This window comes from Muscardinus avellanarius (assembly GCF_963383645.1).
Source record: "Muscardinus avellanarius genome assembly, chromosome: 3".
Taxonomy (NCBI): domain Eukaryota; kingdom Metazoa; phylum Chordata; class Mammalia; order Rodentia; family Gliridae; genus Muscardinus; species Muscardinus avellanarius.
Window position 1 is genome coordinate 167,341,791 of NC_137788.1, and position 16,373 is coordinate 167,358,163.

The window sequence follows — 16,373 nt, forward strand, 5'->3', positions numbered from 1 at the left end:
TATTTATGAAACCTAATCAAAAGAAAAGCCTTCCTCCCCAAACAAATCTAGCAATCATGAGAATCCAAACTCACGTAACCCCAGGATGAACACTAGGCACCAACTCCATTTCTGACAGTAAGCCGGTCCAGTGAGACTGCTGAGGGAAGTCAACGATGATGTCTTTCCCATTGGCACTGAAAGCTGGGACAAAGAGAAGCTGCCTGAGACATCTTTACCTCAAATGTAGGCCCACAGTTAAAATTCAAATGCACCCAGCTAGGAATATAGCACTGTAGTTATTTCTATTTTACGAAGAGTACTTATCTCTAGAGGTATGTGCTAATACTAAAGGCTGAAATGACATATGACATCAGGAACTAGCTTCAAATCAATCCAGAGGGGACCATGAATAGACAATTTTGGCTATGAATTGACCATTGCTGAAGCTGAGGACAGGCACATGGAGGTCAATTATACTACACTGTACTTTTATATATTCTTTATTTTCCACACTTAAGAAGTTTTTGGTTGTGTTTTGCTTTTCTTTTGTGGTGCTGGGGATCAAACCACTACAAAGTTTTTAATTATACCAAGTCAAAAATGCCATTCCCTTCATTACCTTCTGTATGTTAGGGAATAAAACCCACATTAATAATGTTAGGACTTCTCTTGTCTTTCAGTAAGAGCCATCTGTCAATCTATATTTCTCTGTTCAAAATTTGTTTGATTTGTATATCTCTTATGCAAAGAAAAAAAAATTTTGTGTGTGTGGTACTGGAAGTGAAACCCAGGGGCTTTCTACCTCCGGGCTACACTCCCAGACCTATTATATGTTTTATTTGCAAACAGGGTCTCACTAGGTTGCTGAGAGCCTCACCAAGTAGCTGAACCTGTGCGATCCTCCTGTCTCAGCCTCCCAAATGCTGAGATTGCAAACCTGCACCACCATGCCCGGCTAAAGAAAACTATTTTAAAAAAGTAAAATATTAAGTAAGCCATTTGTTGTTACATAACCTGAAAAGCCCTAAGGATTTTCCCATCCACCGGGAGCTACCACCATGTGGCATCAATCTTGTACACCTCATTAAGATGTATGATTACAGTGTACCAATAAAAAAAAGCAATCAATAAGTGTTTAAAGATAAAATAAAACAATATGCTTATTTATTTCTCATACAGTTATGAAATGGACATAACTGACCTTTCAAAGTGTGTCATGCGTTTAGGAACCTCAGTATCTCTATCTATGATATAAGGAGAACCTTCTACTTCCAGGTCTTAACTCCCATGATCTGCACATTTCTATTTCTTATACAATCCTAAGTTTTTATACAGCATAAAAGACAAAAAGAGTTGTAGTCAGCTGTACTCACACAGGCCACAGACAGAACCACTCACCAGAGTAAGTTAACAGAACCATCAGGCAACACCATGCTGTGACTGATGGGTGCCGGTGAGAACCAAAGCAGGAAGTCTAATCCAAACCAGAGACGATCATATGCCCTATACTGGGTAGCAGGAGGGACTGCTCCTGTCCCAACCATGGCTCCAATCTCCCTGCCACCTGGATAAGCTCTCTTAGGACACCCAATCTTGGAATTGCCCTTACCTTCCTCCAACCGTCCCACAAATACTCAACACAAGTCTGTTAGCTCCTGTCCACACTCCAGTTCCCAAGGGCATGTGCCCTCCCCCAAACTGCAAAGAGTTAACGCACCCCAGATGTATGATCTGCTGTACTGACTATTCAACCACTGATGTAGTACTTTGTGGCCTTTGGCTAGAGGGCACTGTCAAGTCGAAAAATACTGTAAGACTTTCTTCACACTGATTTTCCTTGCTCTTTTATATGAAACAAAACAAATGGTTAATGAAAGTTACCATTTGGAATTCTGTCGCCTGGGTAATATTACCTTTCACAATCCCCACGCTTTGGTGAGTCACAGATCCCCACTTGTACTTCGGTGTTGTGACGGAGGCCTTGACCCGTACTTTGTCACCAATCTTGATGTGAGAAGAAGAACTTGGTGGGGGATAACCTGGAGATTTCAGTGATGAATGCATAGTCAGCCTTCACTCTGGGAACTCTGTCTCTAAAGCAAAGAACTTGAGAAGACTGCTCACTCACCTATTAGCTCCACATGGATGTACCGGACCCAGTAAGTGCCTCCCTTCTGCTGCCAGTCACATTGCACGTTGAGGTCGTGCAGCCCATCTCTGTCCAGCTTGATGGCTTTGCCCACGTCACCCTCACACACCTCTTCATATGCTCGACAGCACCTCACCATCATCCCCACCTGATACGATGACATCAACTATTAGAGTGTTCTACTCTTCAGAAAAGATTTTGCTTGGTACCCAGAGTGCAGCCTAAGCATATTTACAATAAGCGGAACCAGAGCTCTTTAGAAAACTGGCTGGCTCATGCCGGGCGTGGTGGCGCACGCTTGTAATCCCTGCACTTGGGAGGCTGAGACAGGAGGATCACGCAGGTTCGAAGCCAGCCTCAGCTACTTAGTGAGACCCTGTTCCCAAATAAAGTATAAAATAGGTCTGGGAGTATAGCTGGAGGTAGAAAGCCCCTGGGTTCCACCCCCAGTACCACCAAAACAAAAAAAAAAGAAAAAGGAAAACTGGCTGGCTCTACACCTAGGGCAGGAAATGTGCAGATAAGCTTGGGTGACTTGTGCCACAGGCAAGGGAACAGGCAAAGGTGAGTGGCCTCACTTGAAGGGACACTGCTCGGCAAAAGAAAACACAAAACATCAAATCCTAGGGTCAGTGAGTTCAACATCATAACGACGAGCAGACCAAGGCCTCCCCGGCACCAGAGCACCAGAGCATCATCGTGAGTTCAGCATCATAATAACGAGCAGACCAAGGCCTCCCCGCAGCAGAGCGCCAGAGCATCATTCTGAAAAGTAAATCAAGCTGAGAGCACTGACACTCGCTTGCAATCCCAGTACTTGGGAGGCTGAGACAGGAAGAGTGCAGGTTTGAGCCAACCTGAGCAACGTGGTGAGGCCCTCCACAACTTAGTAAGACCATGTTTCAAAATAAAAGAACACGCCGGGCGTGGTGGCGCACGTTTGTAATCCCCGCGCTTGGGAGGCAGAAACAGGAGGATCACGCAGGTTCGAAGCCAGCCCCGCGCGCTGGCTTAGGAGACCCTGTTTCCAAATAAAAATGTAAAAATAGGTCTGGGAGTGTAGCCCGGAGGTAGAAGGGCTTCCAGGAACCCCAGTACCACCAAAAAAAAATAAAAATAAAAAAATAAAAAATAAAAGAACACAATAGGGCTGGGAATGTAGCTCAGAGGTAGACTATACTTGGGTTCCATCCCCAGTGCCACAAAAGAAAGAAATAAAGCATTTAGTCTGCTTTTCCTGTAAAAACTCCATCATACAAAGTAACCATAGTGGATGAAAATGTTTTAGCACAGAAGACAACTCTAGCTAATACATTCAAAAGAGATGCCAGAAAACACCACTGTCAGGCAGCCCCCATCACCGTCTAGCTGACGGCACTAATCACCACTGGAGCTCAGAGGTGAGCGTGAATGGAGAATGTCATTATGGAAGGAGCAGGCTGACAAGACCAGCCGGGCCCCACACCACAGGCCTGTTGGCAGGAGGCCAGAGGAGGCTGCTGAAGGAGGCGCCGCCCAGGAGCCTCCTCCCGCCTGGCTCAGCCTGAGCAACCCCCTCCAGCCCATCTCCTACTGTCCTAGGCAGGTGGACAAAGTACACTGTTAGCCAGATCACAGGACACAGCACTTAGAGGACACAGTTCAGCCATAAATAATGGCACTGAAAGGGTAGGAGGAAGAGGAGGGTGTCTCATTAATGTTTGTGTTCCCCAAAATACATGTGTTAAAGCCCTAACCCTCAATGTGACTGTATTAGGAGACAGGACCTCTGAGGAACCAATTAACCCATTAAGTCCCAAGTTTTCAGTTCTGTGAGTATTTCATCAAAATTGACACAGGTGCATTAAAATACACTGGAGATCAGGATGTAGAAGTATATATTATTATATAAATAATACTAATGAGTACCAATTAATATTATAGGTAATTATATTCCTTTTCTTGTTCTTATATGTTATATGATATTACACATTGTGTTATATAATTATATTGTATATTATATACCATATTTAAGTTTTTACATGTATTCCCTATCTGGGATAATGGGACAAAATGGATTAAGGTTAAATGAGGTCATAGGGTGAGGCCCTAATACAACAGCATGGGTATTCTTCTAAGAAGATGCCAGGCTCTCTTGCTCACTCCTGCTCCCCAGATACCCTATGCATGGATGCAGCAAGAAGGCAGCATCTACAGGCCAGGAAAAGGGCCCTCAGCAGAAGCCAGTCAACCTGGCACCTCAACCATGGACCTTCAACCTCCAGAACTGTGAGAAATAAATGCCCGTGGTTTAAGTCACCCAGTCTATGGTAATATTCGGTAGCCTACACTAAGACAAGAGGTAACTGTCCTAGGCTAAAAGAGACTTAAACACACCACCCAAAATTAAAGTATATAGTCTCTTCCTATCCAAATTTTGTACACTAACCACGAAGAGTCACTTATTAGAAACTTGGAAAAACTGGAGCAAGCAATGGATATAAAATGATATTTAGGAATTATTATTTTTTTTTAGAAAATGTTGGATAAAGCTGGGCATGGTGACACACGCTTGTAATCCTAGCATTTGGGAGGCTGAGACAGGAGGATCGCAGTTTGTGGCCAGCCTCAGCTACTTGTGAGACCCTGTTTCAAAGTAAAAAACAAGGCTGGGGGTGTAGCTCAGTGGTAGAATGCCCCTGGGTTCCATCTCCAATACCACAGAAAGGAAGGAAGGAAGGAAGGAAGGAAGGAAGGAAGGAAGGAAGGAAGGAAGGAAGGAAGGGCTGAGTAACATGTCGCAATGTTATTATATTAAAAATAAAATCCTTGCAGAGACAGATACTGACATTTCTCCAGGTGAAATGAGGTTATATCTGAGACTTTTATCTGAATGGTAACAAAGTTAGAAGAGAATTGAGGTGAATAAGGAAGGAACCACGTCAAACACTGAGGAGCCAAATCAAGTTAGCTGGCACTGAGAAAGATATTCTAAGCAAAAATAAACATGTGACACAAATTGGACTAGCAGGGAAAGACCATCTCTGCAGCACAGCCACTGTGAGCAAGCCAGCTCTGTTCTCACCCACCTTCGATCCCTCTGTCCTCAAAAACTGCCGCAGTCCCAGCGCCTCCTGGCTGGGTGCCAGCCCTCTCCCTCTCCATGCAGCGCCGAGCCACCCCTCACACACTGCACACTCCCAGCATCCTCTGAACGTGTGCCCTGGGCCGATGCCGACCCTAGTCTGTGTATTCTCATTCCCATGGTACACATCACCTTTTTCTTTATTTGGTCCTGAGAGCAATTTTACCTCTGAGCTAATATTCAATCTTACTTTATTATTTTTATTTTGAAATGAAGTCTTAGTTGCCAAGGCTGGCCTCAAACTTGTGATCCTTAGGTCTCCGCCTCCCAAGTATGGGGATTACAGGCATGCGGCACTGCAGCCCACTGTGTCTATCTCTTAACAGATCACGATGCTTGTGACTGAGTCTGAGAGTCCACCACAAGAAGCCCAGCTTCCTGAACTCAGAGCCTGTATGCACAGGAGCTGGGCAGAGGGGAGGCCCAGTGTTTGTCAATTGAAAATGAGAAGGCTTCAGCGTACGGTGACTTACCTGAATGTTCTCTCTCACGTAAACAGCATAATCGTCATTACTCAAGAAATCCGCCCGCTTTTTATAAGTCTGGCTCTCTGTCACAACAGCACCAGTAGACTACAAAGCATAAACGCATTTAAAGAAAAGAAAAAAAAGAACAAGATAATCTATTAAGAAGAAAGAGGTCTGTGAAATCTACAGTAAGTACAAATACTATCTTTCCTATAAAAATCACTTAAAAAATACTAACACCAAAATATAGTAAGCAGAATCTCAAAAGCTGTCAATGTGGAAAACTCTCTCAAGGCATTTCCAAATGCATCCTATTAAGCAGTTTGCTCAGTCAAAAAAAGAGTATTGTACAAAAGACAACTTTTTTTAAGAGTATCTTCTAACAGCTATGTGACATCATTAGATGTTTAAGCAGTCTGTCTTAGGACAGTAATTACGTTACAGAATTCTCCCCCTCTACTCCATGCCCAGCAGTGCCACGGTAAGCACTATGCAACAGTCCACCAGAGATGGCAGTGCTTTGAAAGAACACAGACTGACACAAGAGGAGCAGGGCACCCTGAAGGCACTGACCATGGGGTAGGCTGCATCATCCACGTCTTCCACCACCTCCTCATCTGAATACTCATCAGACACCGTGTCCGCATCCGAGAGTTCCGCGACCTGCACATCAGAATGGTCCAGCAGCCACCCAACCAAGGCCTCCACACCTAAGAGCAAGGAAGACCCCATGAAGACCAGAGCCCTGAAACATGAACCACAACCAAACAGGACCAAGGACATGCAGTACCAGGCAAGCCAGCTGCGTTTCCAGAGGCTCCAGTGAGCGACTTCAGAGCACACTCGATGTTCCTTCTGGGAAACCCCATCTCCATGAGCTGGACCACAGCAGGCAGTGCAGGAAGTGGTGACTGCTTGCGCTTCTTCACCCTGGCAGGGCGGGTGTGCTGTGCAGAGATCGGCGTAGTGGCCTCGCTGGAGCTGCCATCTTCAAACCCTGGGCTCGAAGGGTGAGTGGACTCCACAGCCAAACACTGACACACAGCCAATGCAGCAGCCTGAGGAGATGAGAGGGCACTGGGAGGTGTGTAAAAGTGACCCGAGCTAATCCACGCAGTCTAAGAGAACACGGACGACTGATACTTACTCAGAACTGCAGTAGAGAATGACAGGAAAGCAGATTTACAGTGTGTGGGGTTTTGTGGTGTGGTACTGGGGACTGAACCCAGGGCATTCTACCTCCAAGCTACACCCCAGTCCTGTTGTTTTGTTTTGTTTGAAACAGAGTCTCCCTAGGTTGATGAGAGTCTCACTACTTGCTGAGGCTGTTTAAACCTGCAATCCTCCTGTCTCAGCCTCCCAAGTACTGGGATTACAAGGATGTACCACCATATCCAGCTTACATGTGTTTTGGAAATAAATTGATAAACCATGTTAGCAAACAACAAAGCCAAAACAATTTCATTCACAATAACCTCAAAACCAATAAAATACTTAGGAATAAACCTGACCAAAGACGTAAAAGACTTCTACAATAAAAACTATAAAACATTAAAAAAAAATTGAAGAAGACCTTGGAAGATGGAAAGATCTTCCTTGCTCATGGATGGGGAGAATAAATATAATCAAAATGGCCATTCTGCCAAAAGTGATCTACAGATTCAATTAAATTCCTATCAAAATACCAATGAAATTCTTCACAGACCTAGAAAAATCAGTCATGAATTTTATTTATTTGTTTTTTATTTTTATTTTTTTTGGCGGGTCTGGGGGTGGAACCCAGGGGCATTCAACCTCCAAGCTATACCTCCTGCTCTATTTTTTTTTTTATTCTTTATTTTGAAACCGGGTCTCACTGAGTTGCAGAGGGCCTCACTAAGTAGCTGAGGCTGTCTGCAAACCGTGATCCTCCGGTCTCAGCCTCCCGAATGCTGGGATTACAAGCGTGCGCCACCATGCCTGGCTCTCAGTCATGAGTTTTATATGGAGAAAGAAAAGAACCAGAATAGCCAAAGCAATTCTCAGCAATAAGAACCATGCAGGAGGCATCACAATCCCTGACTTCAACTTATACTACAGAGCAATAGTAGTAAAAAAAAAAAAAAAAAACCAGCATATTATTGGCACAACAGGCACACAGATCATTCGAACAGAATAGAAGATACAGAAACAAATCCACACACTTATAATAATAAATTGATCTTTGACAAAGGGCCAAACTCATGTGCTGGAGAAAAGACAGCCTTTTCAACAAATGGTGCTGGGAGAACTGGCTATCTATTTGTAGAAAGATGGAACTAAATCCTTACCTCTCACTGTGCATAGGAATCAACTCAAGATGGATCAGAAGCCAGGCGTGGTGGCACACGCTTGTAATCCCAGCACTCGGGAGGCTGAGACTGGAGGATCGCGGTTCGTGGACAGCCTCAGCTACTTAGTGAGGCTCTCTGCAACTCAGTGAGACCCTGTTTCAAAATAAAGAATAGAAAATAGGGCAGGGGATGTAGCTCAGAGGTCAAATGCCTCTGGGTTCCATCCCCAGACCCTAAAAAAAAAAAAAAAAGAAGAAGAAGAAGATGGATCAGAGACTTGGAAATTAGACCAAGACTGTGAAGCTATTAGAAGAGGGCGTAGGCTCAACACTCCTACATATGGGTACAGGTAGTAACTTCCTCAACAAGACCTCCAAAGCACAGGAAATTAAAACAAAAATTAACAAGTGGGATGGCATCAAACTAAAAAGTTTCTTCTCATCAAAGGAAACCATCAAGAACCTAAAGAGAAAGCCTACAGAATGGGAGATCTTTACCAGCCAGCACTCTGATAAAGGGCTAATATCCAGAACATACAAAGAGCTCAAAAGACTCTACACTAGCAAAACAAATAACCCAATCAAGAAATGAGCAACTGAACTGAATAGACACTTCACAAAAGAAGAGACACAAATGGCCAATAGATACATGAAAAGATGTTCAACATCATTAGCCATCAAGGAGATGCAAATCAAAACTATGTTGATATTCTATCTAACCCGAATCAGAGTGGCAAGCATAAAGAAGTGAAATAACAACAAATGCTGTGAGGATGTGGGGAAAGAGGAACTCTTTTATACTGTTGGTGGGAGTGTAAACGAATTCAGCCACTATAGAGATCAGTGTGGAGATTCCTTAGAAAACTGAGAATGGATCCACCATAAGATCCAGCTCTTCCACTCCTGGGTATCTTTCCAAAGGGGTTGAAATTAGAGAACTAGAGTAACATATGCATAACCATGTTCATAGCAGTGTAATTCATAATAGCCAAAATATGGAACCAACCTAGGTCTCCATCAACAGATGAATGAATTGCAAAATTATGGGATATACACAAATTGGAATTCTACTCAACAATAAAGAAGAACAAAATCATGTCGTTCGCAAAAAGATGGAAAGACCTGAAGAACATCATGTTAAATGAGATCAGCCAAAAACTGAAAGAGAAAGGACATATGTTTTCTCTAATATGCCCAAACTAGGGAGTATTAGGGAGACCAGAGGGACTCCAGGTAGTGGAAGGGAAACCTCAGCAAAGCCAGAAGGGAAGGGTAAGAGAGGAAGAAGGCTGAGGCTGATTAATGGAAGAGCTACATTAGAATATGTGTGTGAATGTAACATGGTCAACCTGGACACTCACTGTTGGGAGGGGGGAAAGGGGAAGCAGGGGGGCACCAAGTAATATGTGAATGTATGCCATTTTCAATATGATCCACATAAAAAATAAATAAAAAGAAACCAACCAAGTCATGTTTCATACATTAATGCAGAGGAAAGATGTGATGGTCAAATAACTTTCCTGACTTCTCCAGCACAGAGTGCCCAGTAAACCAGCCAAGTATCAATATGCGTTAAGAAACACTTTGTAGCAGCCCTGACCTCTGACAGAGCAAGTGCAGTGAGAGAGGGCAAGCAGAAAGGCGGCTACTGTGACAGGCTCCACCGCTCTCCACAAGCACCCAGACTCTCACCAACTACCACATTCAAAGGGGAAATAACCACTCTGGGGATTGAGCATGCTATTCAGAAAGAATGGGGCATAGAGAACTCCTCTGGGAAACACGTCACGATGAATCAGGGGACTGCAGCAGCCATCTTTGTAGGTGGGTACTTGGCGCCTATAGCACCGTACCCCTTCCCTGATTTAGTTGCAGCTCCCTGCTCAACATCCCCACTGCCGTTTGTTAAGTAGAGCATGTGAGGATGCTCAGGAAGTGCCCACCTGAGGCCTGGCGCTTCACAGTGAAAGCTGAGTGACCTGGAAGTGGCAAGTGTCGTCCTAAAAGCTTAGCATGCAGAGCCTCAATGAGCTGAGAGTTTGGGTGTTAGGGAGTTAGGGTGCGGTGATCACCCTCTGCTGATAGAAATGATGAACATCCTGAAGCCCCAAAAGAAGGTATAGCCCTCTCCCCTCTGCACAGGAGGGCAGAGGGTCAGGGCACACAGCATGCCCAAAAGAAGCCTCTGAGAAAATGAGACAAACAAGTGCGATATTCCTAGACCTGCGGGTCTCCTTCAACAACATTTTCTGGAAAAAGACGCCCACCCATGAGTAGATGAGCATCTATCCCATATACTCCATCTAATTAATTTTTCAAAAACTTTATACAAGTCCAAAATAAGGTTAAGCTTCAACCTTCTCATTTGTTAGTTATTAAGAAGTTCTGCTAGCTAGACATGGTGGCGCAGGCTTGTAATACTAGCATTCGGGAGGCTGAGACAGGAGTATCGCAGTTCGTGGACAGCCTCGGTTACTTAGTGAGGCCCTTTGCAACTCAATGAGACCCTGTTTCAAAATAAAGAATAAAAAATGGAGCTGGGGGTGTAGCTCGGAGGTAGAATGCCCCTGGGTTCCATCCCCAGTACCGCAAAAAAAAAAAAAAAAAAAAAAAAAAAAAGAAGAAGTTCTGCTAACTGCCGTGTGGTTAAAGCCATAAGAATTGATTATTATCACTTTAAGTTCAGAATACATACTTAAGAAAACATATTCAGAAAAGTCATTCACACTCTAGTACATTACATTTAGTCACCAAGCTTACAGGACTGTACCTCTAGTTCCTGTTTATCAAATATGGCCTTCACAGGAGAAGGCTGGGTGGCTGAGGCCAGGAGCTGCTGTAAGAGGATCATTGGAGGCTGCGGCCCTTCAGGAGACAGGTCACCCAGGTCTGGAGATGCAGCTGCTCCATCATCTGAATTTAAAAACAAAATAATCTACGTTCCATGTTCAACTATAAACACCCTACTACTATTAAAGGGAGTTCACGGACTGTTAATCTGGATCCGATTTCTGACTCATTATGTGATGACAAAGCCTTCAAGGCTCAGGTATCAAAAAAAAGGTACATAACTGACTAAACAGAATTTCCCATGGCCCAGTTTTGTCTCTGCCTTTGTTTGTCCACCTGTCTCTTAGAGCCAATGAGTGACTTTCTAGCTTTCTGCCTCGGTTACCCTCTTTCTTGTTCACTACTCATGGCTTCAGGAACCCAGGCCCTGGACACACCCCACGTTGGTATTTCTAGTCCTGACTTTTCCTACTAAACCTCTTGGGATCACTGAGGGACACCAATTCCAAATGTGTCACAAGGTGAAGGTGGTATCTTCTTGCCTGCTTAGAGTGACGAGGACACACCGTTAGGACTGTTTCCACAGCCCACAAAATTCTGTTCTGAGGCTCGCATCACATCATCATAGCAACAGACATATCCACGCATTACCAATCTGCGTGGCACCAAAGAATCACAGCAGGGTGTATCCATCCGAGTCACCCCTCCATGCCAGTCTGGTATGGAGCTGTACCTATCCTCTGTATTTCCACCTTTTAATACACTTCTATAAATCTTCAGCAACTGTCCAAGTTATGCATATTTATTCTTAGCTTAGGACAAGAACCCGCAGTGATCTTCTGTTTTGGGTCATTTTGGGTTTTGTTGTGGTTTGAGGGAAATTGTGTCCAGGACCCTAACATGGGTCCCTGGGAACAGTTTCCCCACAACCATACTCTCCCCAAAAACCGTAACAATTTGGTATTTATGATTTTAATTCTTTAAGCTTAAAACTCATAGGAATAACTACATTTTTCTTATACCACATTGCTGATGAATTTTTACTTATTACCAATTATATCCTTAATGTATACCAAATGGCTTCTCAGAATATATAAAGGGAGAAGCTGGGCATGGTGGCACACACTTGTAATAGGCTGAGACAGGAGGATTGCAGGTTGCAGAACAGCCTCAACAAGCAGTGGGACTCTCAATAACATAGTGAGACCCTGTTTCAAAATAAAAATTAAAAAGCCAGGCGTGGTGGCGCACGCTTGTAATCCCAGCATTCGGGAGGCGGAGACTAGAGGATCACAGTTTGAGAACAGCCTCAGCTACTTAGTGAGGCCCTCCGCAACTCAGTGAGACCCGGTCTCATAAATAAATAATTTTTTTAAAAAATAGGGCAGGCAGTGTGGCTTGGAGTTCAAATGCCCCTGGATTCCATCCCCAGACTCACAAAAAGAAAAAAAAAAGAAAAAAAAATCATAGCAACAGACATATCCACGGATCACCAATCTGCATGGCATCATGGTATCACAGCAACAGACATATCCACGGATCACCAATCTGCATGGCATCAAGGAATCATAGCAACAGACACATCCACGGATCACCAATCTGCATGACATCGTGGTATCATAGCAACAGACACATCCACGGATCACCAATCTGCATGGCATCGTGGTATCATAGCAACAGACACATCCACGGATCACCAATCTGCATGGCATCATGGCATTTCACTTTGTGGATACACCACACATCACAATAAGCATTTGGTGTCTCCAGCTTTTCACTTCAAACATTACAAAAAGACAGCCATATATGGGCATCAGTAAACATATACTCTTCATGCCTTTTCTCAAGACAAATTGATTGCCACAAGATAAATGACTGAGTCAAAATATAAAAGTATACATAAAGCCGGGCGTGGGGGTGCACGCTTGTTATCCCAGCATTCGGGAGGCTGAGACCGGAGGATCGCGGTTCACAGAAAGCCTCAGCTACTTAATGATGCCCTCCGCAACTTAGTGAGACCCTGTTTCAAAATAAGGAATAAAAATAGGTCAGGCGATGTAGCTCAGAGGTCAAATGCCTCTAGGTTCCATCCCCAGACCTGGAAAAAAAAATAAAAAAACATATGCTGTGTGTGTTTATTGAGGATTAACCCAGGGACATTTTACCTCTAAGCTATACCCCAAGCCCTTTTTATTTCCTATTTTGAAATAGGATCTTACTACATGCTGGCTTCAAACCTGTGATTGTCCTTAGCCACCCAAGCACTGGGACTGTAGATGTGTGCCACCATGCCTGGCACAGACACATGCATTTAAAAATCTGATCCGTTTCCTCCAACACCCAACAGTTGTAAACCTGAATTTCCAGTAGCACTGTACTAAAGGAATGCTGCTCTAGGCATGCACCGAGTAGGCACACACCAAGAACACCCTGGATCTCCGTGCAAACACAGATCTTGATGGCGTCTTCCGTCTGGGTGCAGCTGGGAGTCACATGTGACACATCCCTGAGTGTCATCAGTGCTGCTAATTCAGGGAACGCACTCTGAGCGCTAGGCATGAGAGTCCTGTTTTCCCTTCCCACCTGCGGGGCCCTCTCGTGGTACGCATCTGACAAGACGACGGCTGCATTCACAGTTGGTGAGAACTGCTCAGGTCGCATCTCTTTCTTGGACACTTATTAGCTGTCTGTGTTTCCCCTTTCATGAACCACTTGTTCGGGCTCTTCACCAATCTTTCTACTGGAGTACCTGCCTTTCTTACAAACCTGTAATAACTTTCTTTAGAAAGATACCTGTGTGAACAGTTCCAATCTCTTGAACTGCTGGCTGAGACAAGATCTGTCTGAGTTTGTCTTGGTGGGAAAGCAGTGCCCGCCCTGCTTTCAGTATATACAGCTTTAACTGCTGGCTCCGCAGCAGATCCAAGTCTACTTGTCCTGAGGAACAAAAGAACTCCGTGAGAAACACACACACACACTCACACCCTCGCACCGCTCACTCTCCCAACAGCTCTGCTCCCTCTGAAACAGGGAGACAAACAAGGCCCAGCTGTGGTACAGACTGAGTGTTGATGCAGAGGGCCACAGGACTCGCCCTAACCTCCCAGGGCCTCCCCCTGTGCTCCGGGCCTCCCTTCCTCCCTCCCTCCCTTGGAAGGCTGCAGCGAGGGTCACAGCTGCCACCTGGGCCATCGCTGGTATCGCCAAATGCTTCCCACAGTTCACACAGGTAACTTGGTCACAAACAAGATACTTTCTTGGTTTCTTTCAAGATTCTTCTCTAAGAAAATGTTGCTGGATAGTTCTTTAACTAGTTCTTTAACTGGCGAAGATCATGACCATCACTGGAGAGTCTTCTCTAATCTAGTGATGTGCAGCCATGCCACTAACCAGCTGAGAGCAGACTAACAAAGCCACCAGCTTGAGGGTCTAAGCTACAGTCCCCAAAGCAGGGCGTGGCAGAGCCTCAGGGAAGCACAGGAAGGTAGGGTGAGGAAACAGGACCCTGGACACTGAGCCTGACCCGCCTGCACACACACTTGTTCACCATAACTGAAAACAGTGGCAAGGAGAAGGCAGGTTGAATTTTGGAAGCACAGTAAGAATCGGAAAACGGAGCCTCTGAGTTAAAGGTGGTTAATATCATAAATGTGGGAGTTAGCAGTAGCAGGAATAGCAGGGGAATGTCAAGAAGAGGAAGCAGAATGAGCCAGAAGTTATGAAAGAAACCAGAGAGACTTCCAGGAGTAAGAAGTAGCAGGGAAAAGATCTCAGAGTACCCATGGAGCAAAGTAAAGAAAGTCACAAGAGCAGTATTCTAGAACCAAGAGAAGGAGGGGTTCAGTAAGAATGGCCAGAGCCTCAGCCCGCCAAGCACAGAGACAAGCAAGGTGGGTAAAAATACAAGGGCCCAGCAACCAGCACTGAAGAGGCCGTGAACAAATTCCAAAGGGCGGGCCACTGAGCCCAGGCCCACAGCCAGAAGAAAAGCAAACAGAAGCTGACACTCTTCTAAAAGCCTGCTCAGAACAAGGCCGCACTGGGCAGAAGACGACGCGTGACGGGTTCCTGACTCAAAAGCTCTCAGCACCATGCGGGCTCTATTTCCATCTGCACGTAAACAAATGAAATCCCTGTGAGCCCTATGACACCACCTGTCACATGAAAACTCACTCTGATGAAAGGACAAACACCATCCAAACAACGCTAGTTAAGACTGGACCTGTTTCGTCAAGAAGCACTGTACTCTTTGCAGGTACTGACCTGCAAAAGATTGTTTGGGTGATTTCTTTATTTTGTGCTTTTCCAATTTGCTTCCAGCGAGGTTCACCAACTGAGCCCAGACAGAAAGCATGGGCTCCGTGAAGGGCAGGCTGGTCACGCTAAAGGCCACAGCAGGGAGCTAGGAGAGGGCACAGAAACCTTGAAGGTGCAGCCAGGAAGATTAACAATGAACGATCTCAGATCATTACAGCTTAACACTTCATTCTGAAATACCACACATACTCCTGAATGGTTGCAAATTTAAGAATAATTCTGAATGACAATCTAAAGGAAAAATAGACATATATAGTAAATACAATCTATATTAATTTTTTCTTTACCAACTTGTCAACAATTATTACATAAGGGTGGTGGCTTATTAGTCTGAGGCATTTTCTATACATTTCAAAATTTTTGCCACATGTAAATAGTCCTATAATAATCAAAACGGTATTTTACAGGAACATATGCTGAAACTGCACTGGGGTTACATCAAGTCATAAATCACTTGCCATCACTAAGCATCGCTAACACATTCACGACAGCGGCTACTGTGTAAGTCATGTCATGCACTGCAATTAACACTTCCCACATGAAGACCACAGGGAATCCCCTTATGAATAGAGATACGCTTTATAAGTTCACATTTTAAAGTGATGAAGCTACTTCCTGGGTGGATAATGCCTCGGCAGCTTTGAGGCTTGAAGGCACACATGAGCCCTGCTCCATGGCCCCATGAGGGCCCTACTTTAGCACAGGAGCACCAACTGACAGAGGGAGTGGCTGTCCCGCATCCCTCGCCTCCAGAGGCAAACGTGAAGTATGCATTCTTTCAAGTTCTAGTCAGAATCCAGGCCAAGGACCAAATCTTACAGCAGCTGTGTACAAGTTCACTTACTGGTTTCAGCTGACTCAGCGGGCAAACACGGCACGTCCGCATGTCAGAGAACTGCACAGTGATTCGGCCCTTTGGGGTGATGCGAGTGACGGTGCCCTCTCCAAACTCGTCATGCAGGACCTGGCCCCCAAGGCGCAGGCGCCCATCGATGCCCCCGATCACGGCCAGGACTGCCATAAGGCCCCCCACTTCAGGGTTCTCGGAGTTGGGGAAGTAGTCCTCCAGCGCGGCCTAGTGCAGATGCAGACAGCAGGTTTGGCCAGGGAAGCCTGCAGGGCTGGCCATTCTCACCAAAGGGAATATATTCATGTTCATAAATAGGGTCTCCACGTTGTCCAGAGTGGCCTCAAACTCCTAGGCTCAAGAGAGCCGACTGCCTCCACATCCCA

The 16,373-nt window shown here is 45.0% G+C and overlaps 1 protein-coding gene across 1 annotated transcript in view; it reads right to left on the minus strand.

Moving 5' to 3' along the window:
• HERC2 (HECT and RLD domain containing E3 ubiquitin protein ligase 2) overlaps nt 1–16,373 on the minus strand; it is a gene marked incomplete at both ends in the record, with an annotated part of 162,678 nt that overhangs the window by 57,286 nt on the left and 89,019 nt on the right. Inside the window, 10 exons of the mRNA XM_080692883.1 lie at nt 75–183; nt 1,896–2,021; nt 2,111–2,279; nt 5,729–5,827; nt 6,296–6,432; nt 6,513–6,780; nt 10,804–10,946; nt 13,617–13,760; nt 15,087–15,225; nt 15,985–16,215. Of these exons, the coding sequence (XP_080549009.1) occupies nt 75–183; nt 1,896–2,021; nt 2,111–2,279; nt 5,729–5,827; nt 6,296–6,432; nt 6,513–6,780; nt 10,804–10,946; nt 13,617–13,760; nt 15,087–15,225; nt 15,985–16,215 (1,565 nt within the window). The remainder of the gene's footprint in view (nt 1–74; nt 184–1,895; nt 2,022–2,110; nt 2,280–5,728; nt 5,828–6,295; nt 6,433–6,512; nt 6,781–10,803; nt 10,947–13,616; nt 13,761–15,086; nt 15,226–15,984; nt 16,216–16,373) is intronic.